The sequence below is a fragment of the Haemaphysalis longicornis genome, unplaced genomic scaffold (genome assembly GCF_048455015.1).
Source record: "Haemaphysalis longicornis isolate Haplotype H1 unplaced genomic scaffold, Haemaphysalis longicornis Haplotype H1 scaffold_1, whole genome shotgun sequence".
Taxonomy (NCBI): Eukaryota; Metazoa; Arthropoda; class Arachnida; order Ixodida; family Ixodidae; genus Haemaphysalis; species Haemaphysalis longicornis.
In genome coordinates this window covers 297,751,542-297,775,119 of record NW_027526203.1, presented here as the reverse complement: position 1 = coordinate 297,775,119, position 23,578 = coordinate 297,751,542, and the positions used below count along the sequence as shown (strand labels likewise).

Genomic DNA, 23,578 nt, shown 5'->3' with positions numbered 1-23,578 from the left:
TAGCTCCTTTTTTCTGTTTTTATTCTTGTTGTTTTCTTACTGGCATATTTTATTGTACTTCAGTTACGGCATGGTTCGGAACAAATATCGGTGGGGAACCAATATCGGTATTTAATTTACTAAATAATGGTTCAGCAGCAGCAGAATTCCCACAAACCCCTAATCAAAACAGGTCAAAAGCGGTGTGCTGAATTAGCAGGAAGGTTATGTCCTGCTTGTCTTTCGCTCTTTTAGAAAGTTTTAGCAGAGCGGAGAACCGGCCCCGGTCCACCACCCCATAGCCGACCGGCACCACTTCGCGTGCGCAAGGGCGGCGGAACAGGTTGTGCGCACGCGCGGTTCCGCTGAACGCACACCGGGTGCTGTACACGAGCCGTTTCTCCGCTCTGCTACAACTCTGTTTTATCACGCAGGGAAAACTTGCGTACAAGATTTCGCCCCACCCAAAGTTAAGTATTAATGTTGCCTTGTTCTTTTTTCTCTCTCTCCTAAGGTGTCAATGTGCTTCGCTATTATGGTATGGAGCTACCTCCTCTGCTATATTTTCTTTGTGATCTGCGAAGCTCCAACGGCGCGACTGGACAAATTGATCTTTATGGGCGCCGCTACAAGCCATCGGAAGAAAGCGCTGCCTGATCACAACGGCGCCTGTCAGGACACAGGGAAAGACAAGCTGCCCGTTGACCTTGAGAATGGAAACAGCAAAATTCAAAGCGTCGCTGCTCACACTGTCACATGCCACCTTTAAGGCGGCTACACCCAGAATGCCAACAAGCTTCCTCAAAAAAGCCCCGCCGGCATACGAGCTGCCTGCCAGCGACGAAGAGTAGATGAAAGCATCTTTACTTCATATAGGATGCAAAAATCTGTGTACATACAGCAAGAGTGTTCGTTTAGATTTTCCAAAGCAACCACCGGGAGAGGGCTTCTATTACGAACCATCATGATCTGCTTGGCCACAAGGCAATGGGCTACATTTTTTGCCTCCCCACACCCCCAAAATTTAAAACGAAGCAGATGAACTGCAACCTGTTTGAGGCTACTAAACGTAGTCTCAAACACGCACGCGCCTCGCTACTAAATAGCGAGGCGTGTGCGTCAATAACCCGTCGGGTTTTTTCCTGTGTCCGGTATGCCAAGGCTGCACGGCTGCCAAGGCTGCACACCTTTCCTGTACTTTCTTTTACGAGTGGAGCTTTGCTATTTAGCGAGCGCTTTATGAGTGCCCTAAACGTCAATAACGAGAAACGTTCTAGTTTCTATGAATCTTTGGTGTACATCTGCCGATAGTGTGTGTGATGTGGTGAAATAAACTATTTGAATTTCGCCTTGGAAAGTGAAAACACTTACGGGTAACCTGACGTTTCCGCCTCATTGTTTGCGTGTTATTAGACAAATAGGGTTAATGGGCTTACGGGATAATCGTTAGCGAGTTAACCGCTAACAAACAACGCTTTTTTACTTTCATTATGCCATTTATAAGCAGCGCAGTGTCACGTGACTCCTGCCCCTTGTGAATCCGTCATGGGGGAACGCGAATATGCAGATTTTACTCCTGGTCTTACGTACATTAGAAGCAAAGACGTCTTTCTTGGGGAAAGCTGAACCAAGATCCCATTGTTTTCGCATAATTCACCTAATGCTTTCAAATTTACGGGCGCGAGATCTTGTTTGCATACCTCATTCGCCACCAGAACGTCTTATTTACGACAGTTTGGAAAATTGACAGCCAGTGGCATATAAATCTGCAGACCAATCGTTGTTCCGCAGGTCAGTCCACGTTTACGCGTTGATAATACAGGTTTTTTCCTGCTTTTTCTTACTTACTAAATGAGATAAAACAAGACACAGGCATGTATAAATGTCCTTCGTTTTTCTAAATGTAATGAAGACAATAAACGAAAACTTGTTAACACTTCCAAAACCCTTCCAGATAATTGTTAATATGCCCGTTCCTGCTGAGCCTGCTGAGCACGGGGTCGGGGGTTCCATTACCATCCGCGACGGCCGCTTTTCTGATGGAGGCAAAAAGCAAAAAACGTCCGTGCGTACGAGATTTCGGCGCACGTTAAAGATCCCCAGGTGGGTGGTCAAAATTAATCCGGAGCCCTCCACTACAGCGCGCCTCATCGCCTGCGCTGCGTCGGCGTGTTAAACCCTACAATCAATCAATCAATCAATCAATCAATCAATCAATCAATCAATCAATCAATCAATCAATCAATCAATTTTAAAACACCTACCGTATGCGCAAGACGCGCACACGGCCGATACACGTGCGTGGAGCGCAGAGTGGTGCGAGAGGGCGCGGGACGCTATCACGTGTCATTCAACGAGAACGCAGGGTGTAAACTCGAAGATGCGGTCGGTGAGTGCACCGTCTGTCTCCGCCGTCTCTGCGTGGGCTCGTGGTTCACTCGGTAAGACAACGGGCTCTTGTTCCGTTTTTCTGTTCGTTCCAGGTTCGATTCTTGGTGGTGCCCGTAACTTCTCTTATTTCTTCGCGGACGTTTTCTTTTGACACCAGCGGTCGCGACAGAACCTTTGGGGGGTAAAGGCAAAAAGCATCGCTTTAAAACAATTTCCCCAGTTTACTGGCATAGGAGGCGTTAAAGAATTTCTAAAAAAGACGTCGCGTAGCTACTTGCTTCGGGACAAATTACGCCGAAAGACGGCAGCGTTCGGGCCGCTCCTGCCAGAGAGCGCCCGGTTTTCTTTCCGGGCCCCTCCCACCACGCTCCTCTTCCCCTCACCTCTCAGTCCTCCCATAAGCAATATCGTTTAAAACTCAAAGAAATGCGGGAAACCACAAATTGAAATATTCTAGTCAGGTTTCACCGACCCCTGCGTAAAAAGTCAGCTGTTTTCTTTTAGGGTGCAAAGGGCAAGCGTACACATGCGCAGCCCAGCTTGTTCATTATCTCACGAGGGAGTCGGTCGACACATTTCATAAGAACGTTTTTGCCAAAAAAGAGGCGTTCCACCGCACGTGGAGCTGCAGAGAGCTTGAGAGCCATTGCGCACGTTCCGTGAACGTTCATTACATTGATATCGTGTTACCTTAACCTATCAGTCAAGCAACCTTCCGTTTGCCCGTTGTACTGTCTTTCACAACTTCGAGGAATTTTGTAGATAACACCTTGCAGGGAGGCGACGCAGGCCCTTCTAGGCTTTCTTCCCTAGTGGCTTCTGGATCGCTCATTTTGCTAAGCTTGAGTAGTTTAGGGGCACCAAAAGACGTCTTTTACGCCAAAACAATTTTCAAGTGTATTTTTTTTTTTCAAGTTGAGTGATAACTTGTGAATCTATGGTACTACCACAAACTTTTCCCCGCTCTCCGCAATTTCAGTGCATGCGTGAGCCTTCGAGCGCATTCTTCTGAGTATTCCCTCGACAACTGAGGCGATCATAGACGTGGTATATATCCAGCTCTCTGCAAGCACCCCACGTGGCAATCCCCGCTGGTGGTAGTAAGGGGCGGGCAATATTTTGCCAGGGCATTCTGGAAGCACTGTAGGTGACAATGCCTCTTCCGCAAATTTAGAACGGGCAATGTGAATGGGTGACTTGTGAATAATCTTCCGGTGGGTGATGATGCAGGTGGGTGAGTCACGCTCGGTGTATGTTTCTAGTGCGTCTACAAAATTGCACTCTTCCTCTCTTTGAGGAGAGAGGCACCGTTAACAGCCTTGGATCCCTCGATTTTCCGTGACTGTAGAGAACTTCGAGGGTACTTATCATATGTTTGAAACAGCCTATAATTTCGATGGTTAACGCGCAGTAGCCCAGACCGGCATGTTTTCCTCGCAGATGGAGCTCGGGACGTGGGCACAGGCGAGCCACACGCCCCAAACGGTTGAAAAAATGGCAGCATCTCCACTCCATAGATGATGGCGAGGGTGCGGAGTACGGGGGCTCGAAATGACGTCCAAGTTCCGCCCCGAGTGACATACGATTTGCGCCCGGGCCGTCATTCGATTCGAGCCATGAGTTGCACCTTGATTATTCCCTAAATGAAACTGCAACTCACGGCTCAAATCGAATTTCGCTTGATGGTGGTGTGCGCACGGATGGACGCGGACGGACATTGGGGGGTCCTAAGTTACTCCGCACCTTACAGGCGAGGGAATAAGCTGTTTGGCTCTCGGAATTTAGACAGAACTTTACGAATTACCACGTTAAACGCGCGTGGCTTGGCCGCAAAGAGGCAGCAGTATCAAGTGAGTCGTCTTCTCATGGAAAATGACCTCGACATAATTGCGGTTCAAGAAACCAAAATTGAAAGCGAAGATCTAACAGAACGAATGGTGGATATCTTTAAAACACGCTATTATGTATGTAGGACGATCAGGAGGGTGTGCTATATTCATCCGAAACTGTGTTGGTTTTGAAGTGCAGCATATTTTCTCCTGTGCAAGTGGCCGGCTCATTTTGTGTGACATTACCTTGACTGGAACGAATTTTCGTATCATATGCATATACGCGCCCAATACACAAGCGGAAAGAAATTAATTTTTTGAACGAGTAGAGAGATCTCTTGATACGGAAAGCTATGTCATATTGCTCGGCGATTTTAATTGTGTATGCAACGCAAATGATATCGGCCAATGCAATGGTCCGTGTCCCCAGTGCGCTACTGTTAAATACAATAGTACAAGAAAATAACTCGGAGGACACCGGACGGACACTTCCGGCGGGTGAGACAAATCAGTACACGCCCTTTCAGAACGGTGGCCAAGCTAGATTAGATAGAATCTACGTTTCTTTTGATCTAGTACGCCTTTGCAACAATTACCAGGTTAGGTCTGTTAGCTTCAGCGATCACAGCTTAGTGTCGCTAGTTTTTGGAAATTACCAAAGAAAGCCTAAATTTAATTGGGATTTTTGGAAGTTTAATATAACGTTATTCCATGACGAGGTGTTTTTGGATAGTGTAAAGGAAAAAATTAAACTACTGTTACAAGAAAACGATGAAAACAGTCATACGGTGGGAAGCTTTTAAACAAGAGGTGGAGATTGATGCCATTGAACGAGCTGCAGTATTACGTCGAAAAGCCAAGGAAAAAGAAAATAAACTAATTTCTGAACTTAATTTTCTTCTGAGTGCACAAAACGCGCAAATGGAAAACAACGCCAGCAAGATAAAGCAAGTAAAGGCAGAGTTGGAGCTCATGGATGCTGAAAAATACAAAGGTGCCATAGTAAGCGCCCGTGCAGAAAAGTTGTGGTTTGGTGAAAGACCAACAAAACGTGCCTTGTGCGACGAAAAAAGATACGCGACTCAAAACGAAATTAAAGAGGTTGAGTACGATGGTGGCGTTACGAGTGATACCGTGGCCATCCAGCGCGCCTTTTACGAGCATTATCGCGACCTGTCAGGGCGGAAGCGTGATTTCGAAGACGGTTTTCGGGCACCACTTTTTGCACCTGATGCCCAAGCTAGATCCGGAAATCAGAACGAAACTTGAAGAGCCCATAACGCTAACAGAAATAGAACATGCCATGGATGAATTAAGCCCTGGAAAGACGCCTGGTCCCGACGGCATCGAAGCCTGCTTCTATAAGACCTTTATTTCGCGATCATACTTTATCGTGTTATTGCACAAGGGTACGAAAGGAAACGATTGCCACCATCCTTATGTGAATCACACGTGGTGTTAATTCCAAAATCCGCTGACCCCGTCAAACTTCTATCGGTAAAGGGCTATCGGCCTATTAGTCTGACAGATGTGGACTATAAGGTTGACATGAAATTACTGGCGAGAAAAGTACAGGGCATAATAACAACTATCGTGGGGACCCACCAAACATGTGGAATAATGGGGCGATTGATAATGACCAATATACACGTTGTTAGAAGCATTTTAGAATGTGTGGATGCCTTTAGAGGAAGAGTGGCCATACTACAGTTAGCCTGAGAAAAAGCCTTTGGTTGCGCCTCGCACGATATTCTGTTTGAAATCCTCGAACATGTAAACATTGGCCCAGTTGTACAAGAGGTGGTTAAAATGAGCTACTCTCAGAGCGCCACACGTATTATCATCAACAAAAGCCTCAGTGAAAGGATTGCGGTCCGATGATGGATCAGGCAAGGTTGCCCCCTGGCACCTGTTTTTTTCTGTATACTTGGAGCCATTCTGTCTAAGTATTATAAATAGCCATAACGTGCGAGGATACAAGTTGGATGCAAGTGAGGTGAAATCCTGGCCTATGCCGATGATGTGGCGGTTATCTGTGAAGACAAACAAAGCATCAGCGCGGTGGTGCAAAAGTCTAAAATGTTCGGCAAGCATACAGGTAGCCTAATAAACGGGGCAAATGCGTTGGATTTTGGCATGGCGACTGGGAGGACCCGGAACAAACGTTTGAAAACGTCCAATGAACCACCACGCCTTCCAAATACCTTGGCGTTCCACTATATCTGTACCAGGACACAAATAGTTATTGGGCTGGGGAAATCGAACGCGTCCGCGAAAAGACAACGAAGTGGGGTGGACGTGAGTTGTCCATGTTCACCCGAGCTACTGTGTGCAATGTGTTCTTGGCTGCCAAGATAGGGAATGTGCTCCAGATTCTGTGCATTACACGTGCCAACATTCAAAGGCTCCACAGAGCATTTGCAGTTTTTGACTGGGGCTCCACGTGGGAGCGCATGATTCGCTCCAATTTGTTTCTTTCCGTGAAGTCTGGTGGACTGGGTTTGGTGCATTTATTTCTTAAACAAGTCGTTTCACGGTTCCTGTTCCCGAGAGACCAAGGAGATGATTTTATACGAACAATGATTCAAGTAAGAATGCGAGACGCATTGCCGCATTTTATTGTTTCTTCAAGTGGTTTACGAAGGGGTGGTTTACGCGGATTTCTGTGCGAGGTGGTGTGGTCATACAATTTTCTCAAGGTAAGGTTTTTGCTTGAGTACCTGAGCAATGTACCACGTAGACGATTGTATAAGGATGTCATCGAAATCTCGCTGCCGGTTCCAGTCTACCGATCCATAGACATTGCGGGCTCGGCAAGAAATGTCTTAAAGCGAGTTAAAAAGATGCGGTTAAGCCATCCACTAAAAGTTTCTTCTTCCAACTGCACCGTGGGACACTGCCGGTGAAACCATGGCTGCAAGAAAAAGGAATTTTTGTGCCCTAGGATGTCAACTGCGCTTTTTGTCATAAGCCAGAAATAGTAGAACACATTTTCTTGGATTGTTCTGATGCTGTGTTCCATTGGGACATTCTCCAGCGAACACTTAAGAAGGAATTACCGGTCACACCATATGGTATACGTTTTTTGCCTACCGAAAATGAAGAGGGTATTCCTTTGGACATGTTCATGCTCCTGAGCCTGCATAGCCTATGGAAACCCCATATGGATGACAGGCACGCGAATCCAAATGGACGGCCTGCTAAGGATTGTTTCACTGAGAGTGTAGCCTACATCAGAGATGTATTCAAACTAGAGGAAGAGCAACCCTGCTGGGTGCACATACCAGACACCCTTGTAACCATGAGACGATTTTAGCGTAACAACACCCGCCGAAATGTATTGGTTGGTGTTGGTTTATTAACCTTGAAATGTTTGTATGCATGCCTCTTTGTTTTGTTTTGTTGTACCAAGCAGGTAATAAAGAAAAATATGGTCGTAGCTCAAAGGGTAAGACGACCGACACCAACTCTGTCTGATCTACCAGACGCAGGCTCGAATCAGCTGCAGGTGCCTGTGTGATTTTTTGCGATTGCAAATACTATGCGCACGGACGCGGATGGACATTGTGCAGTCCTAAGGTACTCCGCACCTAAAACATTTCTTTCATTATGCTACTTGATTAACTTGATGAAGTGCCCTGAGTTCGGGGCGCACAAGGGCTAAGGCTCCGTGCATTTTTGCTCAGCGTTGGCACAAACACTTTGCAGAAAAGCCGACTTTATCGCGAATGCTCAGCAAGAAAACGGCTGTAGCTCTTGTTTCATAAAAACTTTCGCAATAACAATTATATGGCAACTGGCCGCCAAGAAGGCCATGTCATTATGTCAAATTTCGTTTACTTTTCATAGTTAGAAAATTGGCTTCAATCCACGCTGTGAAGGTGATTGGGAAGCAAAGTTTTAAACGACACCCACGACAATTGCCCATGCGACGTCACTTGGATTCGCACACCAGAGATTCTGCCAGCCGTTACGTGGAATTCGCGGGGGCGGCGTCCCGAACGCTGCAGCAGCGTCGTCCAAGGCCGGGCTAGAGCGCCGGACGACGCCGCTGTAGACCGGCCGTGAGTCACGAGGAAGAACGCGGAGAGGAGCGTCTTTCGAAGGGTGAGACCGCGGAACCTAGCCATCCTGATGTGCTAGCTCGGGGCTACACCACCACGCAACACAAGCGCAGACACCTAAACAATTCGGCATGTGAGTTTAGTGATTCCTAATAATACCGATTTTAACTAGTTAGTTTAATAAGCTTGAGAATTGCGAGAAAACTGGGGGAACTTCTATAATCGCTATTTATCAGAACCAGTTGCTGCTTTCGCCTTTTGAAGTACCTCTTAAAACACAACCGTATTGGCATTCACCAATTTATCAAACAGAGTCCCATTTACGGCAAGCAGTGCGCAAAAGGTAGCGTTTCTCTATCGGCCAGATGTCTGTATGTGGTTTGTACATTTTGTTTTCCAGCCCTGCAAACAAATCCTTAACGTATGTTTGCCGTAAGACCACTTAATTCCGTCGGGTGCGGGTTGCCCTGGAGGTACTGTCCAACAAGTTAATCAAGCCGTGCGAAGGCAGCGCGCAATGAACGCGAAGCTGCGTCAAAACAGTCCCAAAACAACCGTCGCTAAAGCAGACGACAAAGCCGTACCGCCGACGCCGACGCCGACGCCGGTCAGCAAGTATTTCCGCGCGGGGAACGCTGGGTAAATTCGCCCCGCCATCTACAGTGTGCTCCGTGAGTGAAACCCTCCGCCCCTCCCCGCCACCGCCTCCGCCGCGTTGGGAGTTTGTTGTCCCGCACGCCACGAACGAACCGTTGGCTGGTAGAGCTGGAAAGCTTTGCTATAATAGTTCATGGTGGAGTTGCCGTTTTTTTTTTTTTTTTTTTTTGAAATTCCCATCTGCTGCCATTAAATCGTCTTATACAGAAGTGAAACGGACAGCCCCATGTTTGTCTGCTGGGATAAAACACTAGATCTTCCAAGTTTCACTAAGTAATCATTAGGCCATAGACACTATCATTACGAAAGGATGAAAAAATAAATACATTTACATTCTCTAACCTTGTGTGTGATGTGTAGTCTATATACAGCTTTGCTTGTCATCCACCTTTACAGAATGGAGAGGCTCCAAATTTTTTTGGTGCGGGTTATTTTTTTAGAGTTGCCACGTTGGCACTTGGCTGTAGACAATTCTGCGGCCGCGCACAGCGTGGCTCACTATAGCGACTGATGAGCCGCTGGATGAGGCCCACGGGATAGTGCTTGGTGACATGCCGACGCCGTTGGACACCAAACGACCGCCGCAACCCCCGCGGTAAGCACAATATACAAGGTGCGAATTTCCCCTGCGAATTCGCTGCTGCAGCGCCACTCGTGCGGCATAACGGTCTATTTTCGTATTTTCATTGCTGCGACAAATGCCAAAGGCCAAGGTACGATCACAGGAGACGTTCTACTGTACTAAACTTGGGGCAATTTGCCACAGCAACGAGAAAAGATCGTTTTGCCGCACGAGCGGCGCCGCAGCTGTGAATTCGTGGGGAAAATTCGCACCTGTATAACGTGCTTTACCCTGCACTTTGCCCATTGATCTCCGCATGCGCAGGCGTTACCTAGAAGCGTGAATCTTTGTGTTTTATTAGAATGCTTACGGTGTGGAGGGCTCCGGAATAATTTTGACCATCTAGGGATATTAAACGTGCACTTAAATCTCGAACCCATGGGCGTTTTCACTTTTAGCCTCCATCAGAAAAGCGGCCGCCGCGGCCGGGAATCGAACCCGTGTTCTTATGCTAAGCAGCACAACGCCTTAGCCACTGAACCACCATGGCGGTTCTTTGTGTTTTATTGCTGAGTAGCACGCGCTATGGACCCGGTGCAGCCACCTGGGTTTACGAGTGGTTTCGGTGCTACCGACACCGCTGACACAAGCTTTTTTCCTCAATGGGATAATAATCGCTACCCCGTTAAAAACAGGGGAATAAAAAACAAGAAACATTTCAGTCAAGTTGTTTACATCAGACGCTTTTAATAGCAATGAATAACTATAGTACATGATGTCGGTGGCATATATACACTGCACACATTTTGCTCTAAATTTACATGATCAACTTGAGATCCGTAAATCAGATATACGACAGTACGCGTTCACACAATGATTTGGGTTGCCCGTCGAAACCTTTCATTGCAACATGTATAAATGTAAAGTACCACGAATAGGAGTAACCTTTACACATACATATAGCAAAGCACTGGTGCCACGTGTGAAAAAAGAACTATAGTACAATGAGCTGTTGCACACTCATTGCACTATCCTTGCAGCATGCCATCATAAGCTGGAAAGCACCCAGAGTGAAACAATTGTTGACCGATTTTTACTAATAAAATCATAAAACATGCAGAAATTATCCCGCAGTTCATCTTTTCCTTCTGCTGGTTTGGTTTGCTTGCCAGGCAATGCTTCCAGAGATTTGTAAGAAATACTATAAGCATTGAAAATTTCTTTGGAGCCTGTTTATTATATGATATCGCATGAACAACAGCCTGCACATCGTAACTTATCCAGGTGCGTAAGGATTTTGTTACCTTACCCACCCCTCCAGTATTATAGCGAGCCAGTGATTTGTCGACAGAACGGTCAATACGAAATGCGAGATAACTTCGAATACACAGAAACTACAAACTAGAGCAGAATCCAGTAGAGAAACTACAGCAGAGAAACTACAAACTACAGCAGAATTCACCCATATAAATATGTACATAAAATAGAAGAGCTGTGGTCTATTTAATGCCAAAATGATGCATTGCTGGGAACAAAAACTTGCTACTATTTCAAGTTTCAGCAATGATAGTAATAATTTTGCTGTTAAAACAAACTGAAGAGCACATCAGCTTACACCATGCTTGAATACAGACGATTGTTTGAGTTGTATTTCAGCTTGTGTGGTGACATACAAGTTTCTTTAATACTCCTGCCACACAGGCTGTTACATCGACAATTCAGCCCACTTTTAACCTCTTGGAAGACCCGCGCAGCGTCAAAACCTAAGTGTAGTTCAACATATGAGCCAATAAAAGCTGAGTTTCTGTGGCTAGAAATTAAGTGCGGGGTTCGCCGCTGGCAGCAGGTCATTAAGTAAGGTACAGTTCAGGGTAAAGGATAACTTCCATAGTATAATGTAATGTGGAGACCGTAGCTTCAGGTAGCAGTCTTCGCCTCATCTCAGAATGAAATGCATGACTGAAATATTCGTATACAAGACGCTCTACAATAATATTAAGCAACATCCAAAACTGCATTCAACGCCCGCATTACAAGGATAACTTTCAACAATGCAACCAGACAACAATCTGTACATCATACTCACGTAAAAAAGATGAATATTTGAGACTGGTACAAAGGTGAGCGTAAAATGGTAGTTTGCATCTCCAAGTTATTTGATTGGCTATACAAACATGAAGAGCCATGATTGGTAAAAACAAGTCAAGCATCGTAATGAAAATCGAGGCGTCATTTCCTTTTCCTATGCTTCTTAAGGAGTTGTGTAACAATATTCAATACACATGGAGTGGCACTAGACTTGATTACTTATGGCAGGAGTGGACGCATAAAGGATGCCCTTTACCTTCGCTGCAGCATCGGTGACGCTTTGCACAAGCTTTAATCACTGCAGTTTAAAAAGAACCGACACATATATGCACGGTAAAGTTACAAGTTATCGTATATACATGCTGGGCAAGCTAAAGGCTCGTGTTCGGGCTGTTTCGCAACGCGCATGACAGCAGGACGCTACCATTGAGCAGGGACGAATTTTATCCTGCAAGACACTTTGCTCGGCCCAGTTCACCCTAGTTTCTTCAGCCTGATCTGCTAACTGCGCGACGTCCGTATGCTGCAAAGTATGTCCAGTTACATTTCTTGCCTCTGCGCAGATTTCAGAGGTGACGCCATTGTTATCTGCTGAGGCTACTGTAGGCTCCGTCTCCCCCAAGTTCGTGTCCATCTTCTCCTTTTCTTCCAGCGAAGGGCAATCAGTGGCTTGAGGTGCCTCCATTGACTGGTGCAAGACATGTTCACCGAATTCGTCCACGCCTGCCTCTGTTACACCGCACGATTCAGGAACCTCTTCAAGAATGTTAACATTGAGGCTGTTATTGACTTTTACTTTCGATATTGTGCCATAAGGCGAGACTAGACTACCTTCCCCCTTCTCACAAGGCACCAAGGCTCCTGGCATCGAACATGGCCTCACAATACTTTTGTTTGGAGACGGCGAAACGCTGACGGCCTCCTCGGCCGATGCGGACTTAGTTGGCTCCGACTTGCGCCGCTTGTGATTTTTAGGCGGCAGCGGTGGAGGGACGTCAATCTTCGTTTCGAGCGAAGGCCTCCTCAGCAGCACGTCCTCCAGCCTCTCGTAGATGCCTTCGCTGGTATCGCTGCTGACGCTGAACGCTACCTCGGATACGGGTGATTCGAGCTCGTTCTCCAGGGGCCCTGACGTGACCGAGATGCCCGAATCGAAAGTAGAGATGGACAAATGCGACTGCCGAGAGCAAGGGAAACCCCGACCTTCATCCAGCCGGGGCGGTGGCAGTGGCCCCTTGAAAGTGGGCATCTGTAGCACGGAGATGGCGTTAGACTTGGGTACGCTGTAGCCGCTGCTGTCCTGAGAATCGGGCGCGTGCTGTGGAAGCAGGCTTTCGCGTCGCACGGACTGTTGAGTGCGCATTTCTTGCTGCTCCCTCCAGCTGTACTGCTCATGCGTCATGCGCTTGAGGATACCCTGGACCACGCCACGTAGGGTGTAGACGAAGTTCAGGGCTTCCGGGCAGTAGAACTGCAGCACACCCTTCCCTGTGGAGCTCTCACTGAAAAAAAAAAAAAAGAAAAGCCAGATTAAAATTCTGACTTTAGGGCGACGTTGAACACAACGTACATACTGTTTTGTTTCAGAGAAGTAACCTTTGATAACTCGCTCAACTTCATTCCGTCCGCGAAGTATGTTGTTGTTTCCAAAAGGCACCACTAATATTGAGTTTCACATTACCCCTATATGGAACGACATCAGTCACGTCGTTGAGAAAGTATACCAGTAATCAGTCTGTTCACCTCTTGCCGGCATTTAAGCGGCGCGATCAAGCAAAACCAGGGGAATCAGTAAAATTGCACAATCATGTATATTGGCTGTAGCTCTTGTCAGTTGTCGCGAAACAGGAACTAGTGTGGTGCCTTGAACTTCATAGGGAAAGTGGAGGAAATTGGCTTCGGAGTGTGAGTCTTGACTCCTTCATATGTTTTCGTTATTGAATTATTATCTACAGCTTAAGTGTTCGAACTCGACATTTAACTTGGCGTGATTGTTATTGAGACGTGGCTATCTTGTGAATGAACTAAAGTTGCACTGGTCTTCACCATCCCTTTCAAATCGTCGTGTGGTCTTCCTTCGTAGAACTCGATATGCACAATGGCCACTGCGGCAGTGTAGACTGTTGAAATAGTCCGTTTGGTGCTCATTTAGTTGCGCTGAACGCCGCGTAAGTAAAAAGCAGTTTGAGCAAATTATGAACACGTTGTCTTAAAATTGCCTAGCAAACAACTGGCAAAAGTTTATTTAAGAAACACCACATCGAGAACTAAGCCTATCGGCGTCTGAAAAGTATTCGAAGATCATTGTACATGTAAAGAATTGTCTTTAGCACCAAACAAGCCTTCGGCTCAAGTATTAAGTTTTTAGGGCAAATTTACAAGAACAGAATGAAGATTATAGGGGTACGACAGTTCATTTTAAATTCGGGCACCCGCGATGCTCTATGTTTTAACAAATCACAAGCAGGGAGAAATTTTATTTGAAAAAAAATGTTGACGTAATTTAAATAACGAAAAAGAGAAGAAAAAAGACATTTACTGTCACCTAACAGTTTTCTTCTATATACGTTGTATAACTTCAGTGAGTACGCTGTGAAACTAGGCGTACCGCATAGACAAATATCTTGCCTCGCCGTTGCTTTACTAATCGAGGGCTCGAAGGATGCCCAGTTATCGCAGGTTACCTACTGCCATGTACAAAGTAAGCAAATAGCGTATGTAAAAGGCATTTCATTTTAATAGCAAACTGAATAAAATGTCTCAAAATTTGAAAAAAAAAAATGTATAATTTTGCGTATGCAGCCTGCTTCTGCTCAACTACGAAAGCGGAGGCCCGAAACTTCTATGCACAAAACGTGCCGAAGGGGCGAACAGTGATGCTTGTGGCCAGGACAGACTGCCTATGCACTCCTATGAACGGAACGATTGTTTTTTTTTTCTTCGGGTTTTATTGCTGTAGTGTAAGCTGAAAGCGTCACAGAATTTTACTTAGCCCGCACCACAGACTGCACCTAGCATAGAAAAAGAGGAGGAGGACGCTCCTTTCTGCAACAAGCTACATCTGTGAAGTTGTGCGCTCTCTAGAATTCAAGCGAAAAAGCAAATCCGCAAGTGTCCCCTATGCCTGCATCGACCACTTTCAGATCAAGCGCGACGGAGTATTAGAGACAATACTATTTCGGAAGAGTCATAACGTGGAAAGCTGCAACCATGGTTCATTTTTTTTTTTTTTGCTTCTTTTTCCAAACTGAGGGTGGACGCAGTACGACTCCTGGAGGTGGTATGCGCGAGGCGTAACGTGCTGCTTTCAGCTATTACGAAAGTTCTCCTCTCCCCTCTTGCAGAAATATTTGTCGTCTTCATGTAGTATCTCCGGAAAGCTCTGGTTCAGAACACAGTACGATGAATAATGCAAAAGACGATGCGAACTGTAAGAACGATTTGAGCGCACCTGTGAACGCGTGGGATCTGAGCCTTTGAAGTCGTGTTTCAACGTAGCCCGCAATGAAAATTTCTGAGCACTGATGGATGCACACACGCTGTATTACACGAACGGTCATGGCCAAATCAAATACCGAAGAAATCAAATTGCCGAAGATACTGGTGCCGTCACCTAGCAGGCGGCCCTGGAAAAGACACGGACAGACGCAGAAAAGATGTCGGGAGCGAGGGTGCGTGTTCCACTGCGATACGTCGCCCTTTCCTCGTTCGCACGCTTGCCTTGTCGCCATGCCGCAAGGGCGCTGCAAGCACTACCGCCGCCACAGCTGAGGGTATTGGTCGTACATAGAGCAATGCGGCGCGTAATTGCTCGCAGCTGCGGCCAGTGCTGTCGTGGCAAACGCGTGCGCGATCTCACAATGCATAATGTAGAGTTCGTTATGCTTTCTTGAAGAAAACCAGCGTACAGAAGTGGAGAAAAAAATAAAAGCATGCCGCCTAATTTCTGATGGTACTGCATTGTTTTGAGTTCGTGGTGCACTGGCTCTGGAATTGAACAACGAGATGGCCGCCAAGAATCCGCCTTTGTTTGACGCAGTCATGGCTGAGAAACTTTGCGGATTCGGTGCTTGTAGCAAACAATCAATATACCACTACAATTTGTCTCCAACGATATATATTAACTGCAAGCTTTGTGTCGGTTGGGATAATTACTGACAGAAATCTAGTATTCGCCAAAATTAAAAAGTTAGGCAGCTCCAACTGTTCTATAGGCCAGTTACTCTACACAAACAATGTTGGCAGCCCGATTTTTTCGTTTCTTTTTTTTCGCAGGTAGAAATCTCCGCTTGTAGAAATCTCCGGAGCCGGCAGCACTGAACATGGTATTGATCGTGACCCAGGTGTTCATCGTTAGTTGCTCAAGTTACTGCACCACCCATGCAAAGCTATCTCAGCAATGTGGCGCCAGCACAGACGGAGAGCGGGCGCTCGTGTGCGCAAAGCACGCAGTGGCCGCAGTTATATCTGCCCCATGGCTAACACTTGTTTTTCAGTGCCCTTGCGGAATGACAAGGCAAGCCTGCGAGTGAGGAGAGGGCAACATATCGCAGTGGGACACGCACCCTCGCTCCCGACACCTCTACTGCACATGCCCGTGTATTTTCCACGGCCGCTGCCAGATGACGGCATCGGTATCGTTGGACGTGCGTTCCTCGGTTGGTATTTTATTTGTCCATGGCTGTACGTTCCCATTTGCGTGGGTGTCCATTTAATGATTCCTTGTTCAACAGGCGCCGTGTTCCCACAAACGTATTTTTCCTGAGTTCACTTTTACTCTAGCAGAATAAAACCGATTATTCTTTTACTTCACAGACAAGGTGCGGAAAGGAGGCCAGATGAGTAAGTAGGTATCGCCCTAACGGAAGTGGATCTTCTTGGGAGGATGCCAGGTGGTCTGAAGGTTTCAATTCTGGCAGGTGGCTTATGGCAAAGAAAGAGGATCTTACCTCCCGCACTCGATGGCCAGAAGTTTGCCGTGGTCAGCCTCATGCTTGTTCTTGTAAACTTGGAACCGAGTGAGAGTGTTGAGGTACCATTCTTGAATCACGTGTTCCGTATGCGGATGCGTCAGTATGAGCTTGTGGCCACTGATGGACAGGTTCCCGTAGCTGCCAAGGAGGCCTGCGCGGCCGCTCCAGGCGTCATCTATCAGCGACGCCTCAAAGTTGAAGCCCAGAACTGCGCATACGCCACAACACTAGTGGTCACGTATGTCTTTTACACATCCTGAAAAATTTTTTAAAGAATTGTGTAATGGTACCTTGCTAAGCTAGTCTTATTCTTAAAGCGTGTCATTTATGAAGACAATAGATCCAACGGGTATTGGGAACGCAATATATTAAGAGAATGTCGTTTTTATTCGCTTAGTCGCGGGGCTTATTCACAAAAACTATCCTCATTGTAGGAGTCCACAGTTCCTGGTACAAATGGTGACTGATAAAAACTATGCGCGACAAAATCGCTTTGTTTTTTCAATGTAGGCATTTGTTAGAAAACTTAAAAATGTAATCTCGCCCTCGCATGTAACCAAAAGATTGCACCAGGCTCGTTGGGGTCATTTGATTACACATCAACGAAAAAGAAATTGACATCTACCTCAATGCAGCTTTACAGCTACAAAGGAAAGTTGTACAACCTTCCCTTGTAACCGTAAGGCTGCAACGAGGTGGATGTCAAATTTTATTTTGCAGAAACTTGCTCCTCCTTGGGAATTGTCCCTAAATCTGGTCGACTGATGACATCAAATTTTATTTCAACTGATTCACCCCGCAACCATTGAAATACTCAAACCATTGTCAATGTGACTTGCTGCAGGTCATGAATTTCGTTTAGGTATAGTTACCATGGGCGTAGTTTCATGGAGACCCGTAAGAAACAGCGTTTTATGCCCTGGTCGCTCGCTTTACCGGATTGTGGTAAGATGCATTCCTTAATCAGGAAGGTTAGTCAGTCAATGTTCCCATGTATTTACGTGATATGTGCTTTTCAATTTTCTTAGCTTATTTTCTCTTTCTCCCCTGAGCAATGTAAAAACTATGGAAACTGTACACAAATAAAAATAAAAGCCCAGAATCTTTTCTGCTTCGCATCAAAAGCCGACTCAGCCTGAGAAACAAACCTGCAACCTTTCCACAAACGGGTGCTAAAACAAATTATTTCCTACGTAAGATGCGTTCATTCAGCATGCTAGTGATTTGACCCGGGGCACGCCATATATGCGAGACTGAGGCGCACGTACCGTTCTCGAGCTCCACCATGGGCACTGGAGGCCAGAGGAGTGCCCGCAAGGCAGCCATCCACTCCTGACTCTGCGTTTCACTGTCACCAGCCAGGAATACCATAGGTTGCCGCTGGCCGGAACGTACAGCTACGGCAAACTCGCGCGACCCCGAATTGCAGCGGAACACCTGGGCGGTCTTGGGCGAAAGAGTGCCGCGGGCCTGAACACCCGAGTTGCGGCTTGCTCGAACCTCCAGCAGCACCTCGCACGCCTGGCCCGGCGCTGAGTCGAGCTGGGTGAGGTCCACCCATTTCCGCTTCCAGCTCTGTGGGCAATGCAAGCAGCAAAAATGTTTACACTTTGTGCAATGCGCCTGCAGATCACCAACAGTACAGTCGCTGCGCACACACCGAATATCAGTGGATCACGTGCTTTTCAAGAATGCTTGCGGGGCCGAAACTCCGGCACGTGAGTTCACAAACACAGCAGTATGCATACAGTACTGGAGGAGGGATATTCAACTACTCATTTATTAGTTCTAGTAAGAGTGCAAAAATGTTGACATTTGATGCCACGGTTTTGGAGTACAACTCACCCCCAGTGAAAACCAAAGGCATTAAGGTGCACTTCCCTGGTATACACAGCATATCACAAAGCGTCATGTTAGCCACCTGCTTTTTGGAGCGCTATGTGTAGCTTGCTGTTACGTGGAGCCCTTCATCATGATCAAAACGCATTGCTCACTCATCACCGCTGGGCCTGGCACGAGCGACTCGGTTTATTCAAACCCCACTCGCCGCGGTGGCTCAGTGGCTAAGGCGTTGTGCTGCTGAGCCCAAGGACGCAGGTTCGATTCCCGGCCGCGGCGGCCGCTTTTCTGATAGAGGCGAAAGCGAAAACGCCCGCGTTTTCGAGATTTCAGCCCACGGTAAAGATCCCCAGGTGGTCAAAATTAATCCGGAGCCCCCCGCTACGGCGGGCCTCATCGCCTGTGTAGCGTCGGTGCGTTAAACCCTGCAATCAATCAATCAATTTATTCTAACCTCGCTTGTCAACGGCAGAATCTCACAAAAAATGCAACCTTGTAAGGGTGGGCCCAAGCCCATAAAATGAGTATCATTGAAGATTTTATTAAATTTTTATTTCACAAATTCACTTGACCTCTGTTTCTGTGTAGGAGTGGCGCTGGCTGACCTTTCCTGGAGGCAGACGGAGGGGTTACAGTGACCTCTATGCCTCCTGCTTTGGCGCTCACGTTCACAACGGATATCTGCTACAAAAAAAAAGGGAGGAGCGAACACCCAGCATGAAGTCCTTCTCTATTATCTTCTACGGTGCACTGCTTTGTTTTCCAGTGTGAAGTGCCTCAAACTGAGCTACTACAAATAGTAGCGAGCGCAAAAGTTCGGAGATATCGTCACAATGCAAGTAATACAGGGGAGTCAAATTCGCGATATGAAGGCTCTTTAAGTGCCACAGCGTTATTGGCCTGCCTCGGCCGGTTCCACGTGAACGGGTTGAAGCCACATTCGTAAAATCTCCCGAATTGTCAAGTGTTTAACTCGCGTTCGCAAAGGTTGATGCTCAATAGCGGGAGATGGCGATATTTGACGGCTCGACGTTTTATTGCCCGAAGGCATCAAAAAAATTATTAGTGGTGCGAACCATGAGTATTTGTAACTATCGTCCTAATGTGACTACCTTGAAATAGGCTAGCTTGATTATGCTGACAAAGGCATAATTTGTTTACCAGTGCCAACCAAAAATTGCAATTTTGTGGTTTTACGAACCGTAGCCACCTGTGGGGTATGGGCTACGAGGCGCGGCCTTATGGACAACTGCGAAATAATTTAACCAACCTGAGTAAATTTAACGTGCGCTGAGATTTCGAGACGCAGGCGTCTTAGTTTCTCGCCTCCGTCAGAAAAGCGGCCTCAACATCCGCGATTGAAAAATTTTATCAAGCGGCATGTGTGCGAGGCGAAAAGCGTTCTTTCATCGAACGAAGTCAATGGGATTTGTCCCACACTGGAAACCGGAGAAAGTGAGTTTGCATACCCACTGGAATATTTATTTTATTTTTTGTGCTCATCTTTATAGCAGTTCTTTCTCCTCGCGTTTACTTTAACTAAGCATAGAACACATTCGAAATTTGCGACATGTACGTAAACTAAAAGCTAAATTAAACCCAGCTCTACCCACGGTGTGAAATCTTCTGAAACAGCGGAGCAGTGGTTTTCTTGTGTCGGATTGAACGTAAACGGGCGATAGCCCGAGAACGGTAGCGCCGTCGCTACACAAACGCCATGGTTCGAGCAAATAAATCGGCAGCTGAACGTCAGCGGCGCGATCGATATGACTCCCTCCCCTTTCCCTCCCCTAGCGTGATGAAGAGGAACGCGCCCCTGCGAGGCCCGTGCGCCCTCTATCGGCGGGTCTGGGGACCTGCTCCCACCCCTGCGTAACGCTCGACCTAGACCAGGCGAACGAAAAGGCTGGACGCGTTGTTCACCTCATAACTTTTACTGCGATATGTCTTTGTCGTGTTTCCCGTTTCATTTTTTGCCACGTGTAAACTATATCTCTATGCATTAGTCTTTTTTCTGCTTTTCTGTCCCCACCCCCTAAGCCAGCGGACCGCTACTATTCCCGCCCCCTATGCAAGGCAAACTTACGTCTGCTGGACGTAATTTTTTTTTAATCCTGATTCAATGAATACTGCCACCACTTTACTCGTACGACGTGCAGGAGACAGCCTTTCACCTGTTTTATTTCATATTTAATTCTCGCAGTGCACGTCACGGTGTTTATTCTCCAAATGTGTCTGCGTCGTTCTAACGCTAAATAAAATTAAAAGAGCTTAACTCGCCACTTCGCTTCAGAGCACCTCTTGCGGGCATTCGAGCAAAAAAAGTGCGACAGGGCTGTGATGTTTTCCCTAGAGAGACTAACAAGGTAAGAGTGTCTTCATAAAACCCGTTTTGTACATTTTATCTGTAAGTTTGAGGCGCAGGTGTTTGTTTCCCCGTGAATAAGGTAACGAGGCTGTTTATTTTATTGTTCTTACATATTTGCCCAGCTAGATCCCCGTGACGCTGCGCATTCAGTTCAACAGGGGGCACAAGAAGCATTAGCATTTACTGGTGCGGAACTGTACTCGTGGAGGATGAGGAGCAATATCCCTCTCCACAAGAAGATGAATTCGTTTCGTTCCCTCCTCGCGACAGAGACGAATGGGTGCGCGTATAAATATGCCCCACCTCCGGTCGTCATATTTTCTTTTCGGAGTGTCCAATTTGGTGCGGTGCTTTCAGCATTCGCAGAGGTGGCATAAAACTAAAGTAAAGAGAACAACCAAAATGTGTCAAATAATCAAAAAGAAAGTTTAGCCGTGTGCACGCATCAATTTTGTGTTAAAGGCGGGGCATCTGTGTGAACGCTGCGAGCTCAATTAAATCTTCAATCAGGGGCCATTTTACTTTTCCTGCAGTAGCCTCCTGTTTAAAAACATCGGTTAAGCAGGAACACTTACTTCATCAAAGTGAACAACAAAGTTCTAGTACACTGCATCTCTGATTTGCCTGTCGCGAACGAATGGCTTAACCGTAGAGCAGTACATACGGTCAGTATACGATGGTCGGTATACACGAGCGCACGTGTGGGTAAGATTTTATACTTACACGTGGATCCGTGTCCTTCCGAATTTGCGCGGTCTTGCTAGAGTCCAGCATGCGTTCGGATTGTGTTCTCGTGAAGTTGCTGTGAGATATATGCACGATTTCCGGAGACTCCTTAATAAGGCGCGCCTCTAGTGTTCATCACTTCAAACTGGTGTGACATTAATAAAAAAAAAAAGGCTTGCTTTCTTTCATGATAAGCCATGTGAGTTCCGGAAAAGGGATCACCATACGGCATAACGTCTAGGTGATATGCCCTATGAAAATCAAGTCAAGCCTCGCCATTGGTCTCGTCAATTTTTTTCAGATAATATGAAGAAATGAAACAGTGAGGAAGTTCGTTTATATGGAGCGTTTTATTGCGCTGCACACACGATGTTACAATGTTATCAGCCAAAAACCCCTTTTATTAAAATCTCAGCAGCTTGTAGTCGCGTTTACGGGAAGTGTTTTTTGAGGGGTTCCTCGAAACTGATATATAGCTGTGCTTTACCATTCGTATACACGTATATCGCATGTGGAGACTCCGTAAAACCAAGTTCATGGGGATGTGTCGGGCGATAAAAGTAGCTTGGCGGTTATCCCGGGTGCGATAAACAACAGTGTGTTGTGCTATGCGGGACGCTCTAACGCGGACCCGGCAGCCGTATTCAGTGCTGGACAGATACCAGGTGGTGCATACCAATAAACGACGAAAGGTCGAACAGACCTTCGGCATCGTAAGCCGTATTTTTTTAAAACAACCTTCAAAACTGAAGCACACATTTAAAATGATTAGTGCACAGACATAGACAGTGCGCGAAGCTCGTTATTGCGATCACGAGGTCAGTATTTGATCGCAGTCACGAGCACCCATGCTAATTCTCCAACTGCACCGACAGTGTTCTTTAACACCCGCTCATGTCATCCCCACCCTTCCACTGGGCGAGAAGGGTTTGAGAGGGGCGAAAAATTAAACCGCAGTTGTGCCTGGGGCATCAGCGGGCATGGAAGAGCCCAACCTCATTTCAGTAACTACGAACCATTGCACAACAGTGTATCGCATGGGCTAGGTGAAGCTTCGGGTTAGTTCTTTGCTTGTTTTCTTTCTTTTTTAGCTGTCGAAATGCCTCAACAAGTAAGAAAAAAAGATCTGTGGCCACTCCGAGGTTTGAACAGAGTACATGCATGTGTGCGGAAAATCAGGTTTAAGCCCACCTAAGAAGTGCGGGCCCGAGTTCCTTGCTGTTGGGCTTCTTTTTTTGTTCCGTAAGAAAATGTAAGGGCATGAGCAGCCCGAGCGCGGCTCAACACCGCAGTCACGGAGACAACCACACTTATGGTGACACAAAGGTTATAATATACGATCTCACCTTCCAAGTCGAACTGTTTCGGGCGCTTGGAGGCAGCTTCACGTCCACATATCCGCTCTTGATCACCATGGAATGGCTTGGGTGAGGCAACGGCGCTCGGGAGGTTGTCTCTCTAAGGGTGCGGAAAAGCCCTCCTGCGCTGGAAGCTTTTTCTTGCCTTTCGCCCAGTCAAGCAGTCGGAAGCGGCAACGCCGTGCAATTAAAGGAGCGGGAGCCTAGGTGCAGATGTCCCACGGCTGTCGAAATGTATCTGCGGGCAGACACGTTGTGTCATGCGCTTTTGTCTCTGTGGATGCAGCGGCCTTCCTTATCGGCCACTGAGTATCGGCCCCATCCGAGCGCTAATTCGCTGCTCTACGCCTATTGTCCTTTCTTATCGCTGGAGGAGTAGGCGGCTAACACAGAATGGCGGCGTTCCCGCCGATTCTGTGTTTTCCCAAGTACGCCGCACCGTGGCGCGATTTCAGAGCCGGCCGGGAGTTCCCTAGGGCGGCCGCCGGAAACAATAGATTTCTTTGAACCAAGCGTCTTTTTATGCTGCCTATGCGGCAACGAGCACCCGACGACGCTCTCATAAAGCAGCTTACTACGCGTAGCTGTAGGAGCTGCTCCACACGTCCCGTTAAAAAAACTGGCGTCTGCAGGTTTCATCGGAGAAGCGATAAGGGCGCAAGCCGGAAACATAAACACAATTTCATCTGGAATCTGCAACGCAGCTGGAAGAGGGATGAAAGGGAACGGATAAACACCGATTGA

The 23,578-nt window shown here is 46.9% G+C and overlaps 2 protein-coding genes across 2 annotated transcripts in view; one reads left to right on the top strand and one right to left on the bottom strand.

The window, feature by feature from the left end:
- LOC144148779 (nose resistant to fluoxetine protein 6-like) overlaps nt 1-1,361 on the top strand; it is a 50,787-nt gene extending 49,426 nt beyond the window's left edge. The window contains exon 15 of the mRNA XM_077680294.1: nt 494-1,361. Coding sequence (XP_077536420.1) covers nt 494-748 — 255 coding nt within the window. The 3' untranslated portion in view covers nt 749-1,361. The remainder of the gene's footprint in view (nt 1-493) is intronic.
- An 8,843-nt stretch (nt 1,362-10,204) lies between these two features.
- On the bottom strand, nt 10,205-23,226 carry LOC144148768 (uncharacterized). The gene is made up of 4 exons (XM_077680284.1): nt 22,823-23,226; nt 17,812-18,118; nt 16,520-16,751; nt 10,205-13,072 (listed from the first exon to the last, which is right to left on the bottom strand). The coding sequence occupies exons 1-4, from the start codon at nt 22,889-22,891 to the stop codon at nt 11,917-11,919; spliced, it is 1,764 nt and encodes a 587-aa protein (XP_077536410.1). The 5' UTR covers nt 22,892-23,226; the 3' UTR covers nt 10,205-11,916.
- Between the last annotated feature and the right edge of the window lie 352 nt (nt 23,227-23,578).